The 7883-nt window shown below is 33.0% G+C and overlaps 1 protein-coding gene across 2 annotated transcripts; it reads right to left on the bottom strand.

Annotated features, from left to right (window-relative positions):
• Positions 1 to 334: 334 nt before the first annotated feature.
• LOC149561202 (cationic peroxidase 2-like) lies at positions 335 to 6700 on the bottom strand. 2 transcript variants are annotated; one of them, XM_089823763.1, is made up of 5 exons: positions 6675 to 6700; positions 2770 to 2962; positions 1765 to 1944; positions 1508 to 1673; positions 335 to 759 (listed from the first exon to the last, which is right to left on the bottom strand). In XM_089823763.1, exons 1-5 carry the CDS (start codon positions 6698 to 6700, stop codon positions 335 to 337), a joined length of 990 nt encoding a protein of 329 aa, XP_089679889.1. The 2 variants fall into 2 exon arrangements, with proteins under 2 accessions (XP_089679889.1, XP_089679890.1); XM_089823764.1 differs by lacking the exon at positions 6675 to 6700 and having other exon boundaries at positions 2770 to 2997.
• Positions 6701 to 7883: the final 1183 nt, after the last annotated feature.

Genomic DNA, 7883 nt, shown 5'->3' with positions numbered 1-7883 from the left:
ATATGTTCACATTTCTTACTATCTATATCATACCTATTCTTCTACTCATTTCCATACATCCCTTGGCACTTTAATATTAAAACATTTTGTTTAATCATATATATTAAAAGCATAACATACATATTTCTTAGTAATAAGATCTAGCTTGAAATTTTAAATTAAATCTTAGAACATTGGTGTACTTATCTCCATCATACTAAGAATATAAATTAATGGAAGAAAATTCCAAATCTTATTATTCAAGAGCAATGTGCTATAATTCATCTACCCTTGCCTTACACTTAACAATACAAAGGCCAGTGAATATTTCATAATAGATCGATCATTAAGAAAATTAGGCATTGAATTGGGAACATATTTTCCTAATCTCTCCTTCTGTTCCAGTCTTCACTCCAATGTTGCCCATTTTCACCATGGCTTTGGCAAAAGAGAGCTCAAATCTGAGACCAAAAAGTCCTCTAAAAGCACCCGCATAGTTTTGAACAAAAGAATTAGTGGAAGGGTCAGACCAAAGCCTCTGATCAGATTCGAGCACGCCATTTCCATTTCTAATGTTTTTGAAGAAACTCACATCAAACTTGTCATGACTATCTTTATCTAAGGCCACTCTCTTGGTGGCATCTCCATCAGCTGGACAAAGCCTCTGCAACTCTGCTAAATAAGATGGGTTTATTGTTGGATCAGCATTCCCAGTGGAGTTGAAGTTGTACAGACGGTATCTGAAGAATTGGCAATCCGTTTGTCCAATGGTATGTCCTCCTAATATGTTTATCGTTATGACAATCAATTTTACAGTTTTGAGTCAAAAATACTAAATTTCTTTTAACCATTTATTATCGTATTTCTATTGAGAAAGAGAAATAATATAAGTATGTCTAGAAACATTTGTTATTGAGAAGTAATCTTTAATTTAAATAGAATTACATTCAAGACATTCTAAATATTTGTTTAACAAGACATTCTAAATATTTGTTTAAAATGTTTAAATGGGTTTAGTTTAAACAATATATTTTAAGATGCAATCTTTACAAATAAATAATATAATTTTAATTAAAATATTTTAAATTTTAATTTATTTGGATGGTTCATTTTGAATTATACTAAATGTATTCTATTAAATAGCAGAATTGGATTTCAAGTAAATCAAGAAAAAAAAAATCTTGCCAAGTCATTTTAAATCATACTAATAAATAAATGGTACTAATAAATTAAGACTTAGAATAGGTGAGTGGTGTGGGCTCACTTTAAGTCACACTATTGTTGAGTATTATAGAAGAAATTAAATGTCAATCTATATGAGTAGTGTTAATGCATAGATCTTATTAACTCAATCTATATCATACGAATGGGTGGATTTCACAAAAAAATAGGTGGGTAATCATGCTACTAATTTAGTCCTATTAGGACATGTTAAATCGTACTAAAGATGAGGTTTACAAATATTTAAAAATTAAAATTAAAAAACGTGTTGTTTAAACTTAAAACTATACAGAGTGATGGTTCTTACCCACAAGAGTGACGAGATCCTCGGTGGTGAGTCCCTTTACAGCAAATTTGTCCTTCTGTACGCTCACTGAATCTGCTGGTGATGGAAGATTGGGAAGCACTTCTGAAGCAGATGAAACCAATCCATCTCTCCTTCCAGTCGGCACAGACCAGCTCAGTCCCTTTGTCTGCACTCACATCTCTAACATATTATTCCCATGCAATAAAATGTGTCAAAAACAATAAAAATGAGAGAGAAAGATAGGCATATTTGATTACCAGGACAACTGAATCTCTTGCTGCAATGGCGAGTATATCAGCACAAGAAACAACACCGGGACATTCTGCTTCAATTTTGGCCTTGGCATCCTCAATTACTTCAAATCCCCTTGCTCCCAAGTTCGGCAAAGCAGTTCTCTCGGAAGAAGGTCCACTTATTAGAACTGATCCATCACAACCCTACACACGCATCTTGAAATCTTAGTTCTTTATTCTTTATGTTCTAAGAATCTTGATTTTGTACAGATTTTTTAGTCAATGTTTTCCATCATATTATTTCAATGCTAGATCTTCTTAAAAGAACGGTTACATCATAAACTACTAAAATTAGAAGAACGGTTACATCATAAACTAGTAAAATTTAAGCTTGAAAAAGTAAGTTAATTTTGTCTATTAAACACTTCTAATCTAGGAGTCAAGACTTAGTACGTGACATTTAAATAGTCGGACTCTATTCATATAAGGGAAATGAGCAAGTTGGTGCTTATGTTTGTATTAAGGTCATGTCTAAAAAAATGATAGATCACACTTGTAGTAATAGTTAATCATTTTTAGTTTTCTTGGTTGTTGATTGGTCCATCCGTACAAAAAATACTGTTTTTTAGGTGAGCTCCTCACTGTTCTCTCATCTGAAAAAATGAGAAAATTTAGACATACCTAAACAACTACTACATCATTTTCCCCTATAAGTTATTAATTTAATCTCAATTTGTTCGAGGGGTTCAGTTAGTTAGTGTGTCAGTTTCTTACTGAGGAGATCTAATTTCAAATCACTGATATGTTATATAAAAGTTTAAAATTATGATTCTCGATCCTTCACAATTAACTTCTAACATAATAAGACGGTTGGTAATGTGAGTGTTTAAAGATTTAAAACTAAACCAACAAATTTACTTTCAAGAAATGATCATATTCTGAATACGGACGCCTTACATTAAAATAATATCAACTCACATTAATCTCATAAAAACTAAACATATGAAAACGAAATAAATCAATCCAAACCTGAACAAAGCAGTCATGAAAGTGAAGCCTGAGAAGACCAGCTGCAATTCCTACGTTGGCATCAACATAAGATTTCACGGCGGATTTCACAATCTTCTCTGCTGTGGGACAGCTTTCAGAATAGAATCCAACACTAGTGCTTCCTTGGCCTATGTTAACATTACCCAACAAGAAAACAAGGAAAATTATCATGGTAACCATTTGAGCCATTTTCTCAAACGAATAATGTCATACAACAAGTATTAATCCTCTTGATAGCTCAGGTCATAAACCAGTGATGTTGTTTTCATGGTGGAACCCAAGCTATTTATATATAAATACATACATATAAAAAAATGTGCGATCAATACTAAATGGAGATGGAGTAAGCGTAAAGATGTTAAACCGCCGAGCAAGTAGTGAGTAATATGAGTCGTGCATAAGTTGCTTAGACTCCCTGCAATTGGGCTGTCATGGCTGCTCCCTTGATTTGTAATTATCATATATTTCCATAGCCGACTTATTTTAAGGGAGCTCAGATAGTCCATTGTCTACTTATATACAACTGCCGCAATTGCCGCGTTGCTAAACAAATAAGTATAAAATCATATTGAAATTCATGAACTTGGATAGATCTTTCAATTAGGAAGTTACATCATAAAAGTATGATGAAATCTACTCTTCCACTAAGAAGTTTTGTCACAACATTTTTTTATAGTTAGTCTAGATTTCTAGGTTGTGATTTTTAATGTAAGATATATGAATTTTTTTATACAAAATTAAAATATAGCCAAATTTTGTTGGAAGTCTAAAAACCTTAAAACAAAAAAAAACTTAATTTTAGTGTTATTTAGATGTTCATTATTTTGGTTAGGGCTCCAGAGGGTGGGGAGGATAATGACATCAAAGTGGTGAGAACCTATTTGAGGAGGTCTAATAAATTAGATGATCATCCCTAGATTGATACCAATAAAGAAGATCTAAATGATGTGATAGTGGTTGAGGTTGATATTAAAAATGAGGAAGTGTGATAGAGCACTAAGGAAATAGGGGAGGACTTCAACAATATGGGTTCTAACCACTTTCAAGAAATGTATAAGTTGGAATTTGAGAGTATATAAATTGTCCTTATTGCGCAATATATTCAATCAATGTTTCATAATTTCTTGATGTGTGACAAGATGGCATAGGATGTTTCTAACCTGAAAGCTAAATGCACATTCATCAAATTTGGTTTAATTTATATAGGCAGGCCCATGATAATTCTCTATCTACTACAAAATGAGGAATTCAAAGAATATATGGAGATGACAAAGGTCCTAGTTTGAGAAACCACAATGAGATGTTTGTAATCACCTTAAAATGGTCATCAAGACTATTAGCCTCATTTTTAGCATTTTTGCGTAATTTACCTATCACTTATTCTTCATCAAATCATCAAAAATCTATTTGTTCGATTATAACATATGGTTTGACCACTTATCCTAAGCCTTTTTATTTAATTGAAAGAACATGCCACCTTTTAATTAAATAAAAATTTCCAGTTACCACTTATCCTAGGTGTGCACACATAAAACATTATTCTTATTTTTAAAATAAAAAGAAAATATATTTTTGTCTACACATGAATGCACAACTTTCTATGTGAGGGGAATCTTCTATTTTGAAAATAACTTTAATTCTCCTCCATATATTTCATTCCCTCTCAAAAGTCAATTGTCAAGATTGTGATTGGTGGAGATACTTGTGCAAAGATCCATTCTCCTCCCTTTATTATGCCACTCTGTGCTTTTGATCTCAACCATCCATTTTTCTTTAACAGGGAGGCCTCTCTCCTCACTCTAAAATCTTAGACTCCCATGCTAACATTATGCTGGATTTTCTTGGCAACTTTGGTGGTCTGAAGGAGCTTTGAGCATTTTTTGTATTTAAATTCTCATACTTGCATCATGGCTTACTTTCTTGTAGCCTAGCTTTCTTTATGCCCTACTCTTTGAGTCTCTCATTCTATGGTGCACCTTGCAATGGTTGCACAGCTTTGGTTCATTTGAGAGCCACCATTTTACTATTTCCACCTTTGCACATCATAGATAGAGAGCTATAAGTCACCTCTTGAGATGCTCTTTTTCATGGGTATTCTCAAGAATGATGATTTATATAGAAGTGTGACACATTTTTGTGCCTACCGTGGGGCTCGAATCAAGGTTTAAGCACTATTTTTTTTATTTAATTTTAGTTGCATTCTCATTTCTGGCTTTTTTTGAAAAATTTATTTGATCTAATCAAGTGGTTTTTTTGGTTTCTCACATTAGTTTTAAGGCTAACCCTTGTGCAAATTTGTTTGCAGGCTAAAACCCTATTTTCTCAAAGATTTGATCATATCTTTGACACCTCTTTGAGTTCAGATCTGAAATTTATTTTACAGGGTGATGATGCATCCAAAATATCTCTATCCAATTTTTTGATTGTTTTGAGTTTATGTGCATTAGTTATTATTATTTCTTTGGTTTTCATTAAAAAAACATAGTTTTATGGTCACAAATCAGCATTTTTTTCGAAATATTTACATTTTTAAAAAGGTTTTTAAAATATACAAGGGATTCTTTTTTTTTTTTTTGAATTTGGAACTCATATTAGGGCTCAATAACACAATCTAAAAAAACTGATTTATTTTGGGAAAATAAGTCCCTAGGGTACAAACGAAGAGATATTGCTAAATTTCTTACATTTTTGTAGATCTCTTTGGTTTTTAGTTGGGGTCTCTTCTTTGCATTTCTACTTTTCAAGCCAAAATAATAGAAAACAAATCAAATCTTGTTGACTAGGTCAAAAACAAAAAGTAAAAAAGAGAGCATTTTTTATTATTTTTTACTTTTTTTTTGCATATGCTTGATTGGAAGACAACTTGGATTTTTGAGGCAGCTAAACACTTTGTGTTGCAGGTCTTAATTATTTTTTATGCCCTAACCTGATTGTTTTGTAGGGGTTTCACACTTTATTTCCAAGACAAAAGAAAACAATATATGTCAAAGACTTTGCTTGCTAAAATGGCTACTAACATTTGTTTGCAGGGCTGCCCTAGCTAAAAGAATCAATTTCTTTCTTCATTTTTCATGCTTTCATGTGTCTATTATGCTTTCCTAGTTTAATCTAGATTTCATTTTTGCAAAGGAAAATAATTACTTGCTTTACTAAAGCTTGTCACTTGGTACAAGAGTATGCTCTTCACCTTTAGGTGAATAAGAAATCTTGACCCATTTGATATGCCAAGGTGAAGTAAGGGGTAGTTGAACTTTTTTGGTGTGTCTTGAGGAAGCATTAGAAGCTTGGATTTTATTGGTGTGAACCCTTGTAACCTTGGTTCTTGGTGTTACTCATATTTTTTTAGTCTAGAATCCTTTATCAGGCCGTGGGGACAACCAAACCCAACTCTTCCAACCCACTATAAACTCAAGGCTATTAAGTAAAAAGCCCTTGGTATACATAGTACTTGTCTTCATCTTGTGGAAGTACTTGTGGGACATGACCATGAGGAGTGCTATGAACCCTTATTAAGAACCAAGGATGGAGCTACCCTTATTTTCTGCTCAATATCTTAGTGCAAGGATCAATCTTAGTGGACTACCAAGATCTCCCCAAGATTTCACTCACCATATGTGTTCCTTTAGATGTGGGTAACCCATCTATGAAAAATTCACTATCTATTTTGGAAAATCACTCTATGTGAGACAAGGGAGCATCAAGTTGTGGGCCAAGGTATTGAGTAATGAATCATTTCCTTAAGGTATACATTTCTTACATGTGTATTTAATGTGCTATTCCTATAGAAATCTTTTGAACATACACATGATGATAGTTCTAGGGTTTTTCTTTTTAGACCTCACATATGCTTGCATCATGCAAGGTTTCTTTGTCCCTTTCTTGATTGTTTGAAGACTACTCCATGTGTCATTGCCTTTCTTGAAAAAACTTCTTTTGAACATCAAACTTGCTATGCTATCAACTATTGTCAAACTTTGTCAACCAAGTCAAAAAATCAAGTCCATACATTTTTCTTGTGTTTCTTACTAGGGGGGGTTCCATTGTGTGACTTTTCTTTGCTATGTCTCTAGTGCTTAAACTTGTTTAAAATGGTTATTTAGTCTTAGTGCTCTTGGTCTTTTCCATCTTCATTGTCTATGTCAGTATACTAGGACCTTCTTTTTGGTTGAAATGATTACCTTGATCTCTTGACTACACTCCTTGACTTTGGAGATTCGTTCATTTATTTTCTCTTTCTCTATCTTCTTAGCTATTTGGTTTCTTTCCTAGCTCTTGACTTGAATCACTAGTGTTGTAAGCTTCTTGGATACTTTTCTTGACAAGTCACTCATTCATTACTACCTCTCTTGGAAAGTGAACACTTTATCTCTCTAGTTTGGACATCAAGTTATCTTGTGTCACCTTATTAGCTTATTCTAGTCTCCTTAATGCTTAATTTTCTATCTACAACTATGGGCTTTGAACATTGTATTACTAAACCTCAACCAAGTCTAGATGATCGTGAGTTCTTTTATGTCACTAAAGAGTTTCAAGACCTATATGCTCAATACAAAGGACTAGAGAGATAGGTAATCTTGCTGACCTTCATCTCAGTATGCACATGATAGAAATGAAGTCTAAAATTGAGAAAAGATTAGAGGAAAGAATGGAATCATAACATGAGCTTCCCTTAAGCTCTCAATATATACATGGGTCATCTTATTGTAGTTCTACATGCTCTACTCCAAGACATTAATTCTCTTCATCTACTAAATATAAAGATCTCTTTAGAGAGATATCAAGTAAAACCTCCTTGGATCATATGCCAAACTTTCATGACAACCCCATCTTTGACCAATATGATGAAGACATGTATGCATTCTATTTGCTTGATGAAAAACAAGAAGATATTGGACATACTCTTGAGAGAACCTTTACTTGCTTGGAAGGTTCTTATGATGCCATCTTGCAAACACTTCTTGATAATTAGTTCATCACATTACTAGACAAATCTACACCTTTTAAACCTAAAATCAAACCTCCTTGGTGGAGAGATTGTCATTTTAGCAATTACCATAGAAACAAAGGTCATAAAACTCAATATTGCATTGACT

This window comes from Cupressus sempervirens, chromosome 4, assembly GCF_028749045.1.
Source record: "Cupressus sempervirens isolate cs-2001-9-10 chromosome 4, ASM2874904v1, whole genome shotgun sequence".
In the NCBI taxonomy this organism is placed as follows: domain Eukaryota; kingdom Viridiplantae; phylum Streptophyta; class Pinopsida; order Cupressales; family Cupressaceae; genus Cupressus; species Cupressus sempervirens.
Note: the sequence above shows the minus strand (reverse complement) of the source record. Positions and strands in the feature narration are given on the sequence as shown.

Excerpts from the sequence above, each read along its gene's own strand:
- LOC149561202 (XM_089823763.1), bottom strand. The coding sequence starts at position 6,700 with ATGACACATGGAGTAGTCTTCAAACA. Across the intron at positions 1,674-1,764 it reads CAAGAGATTCAGTTGTCCTG|ACAAAGGGACTGAGCTGGTC; the intron begins GTAATCAAATAT and ends ATGTGAGTGCAG. Across the intron at positions 760-1,507 it reads GGATCTCGTCACTCTTGTGG|GAGGACATACCATTGGACAA; the intron begins GTAAGAACCATC and ends TAAACATATTAG.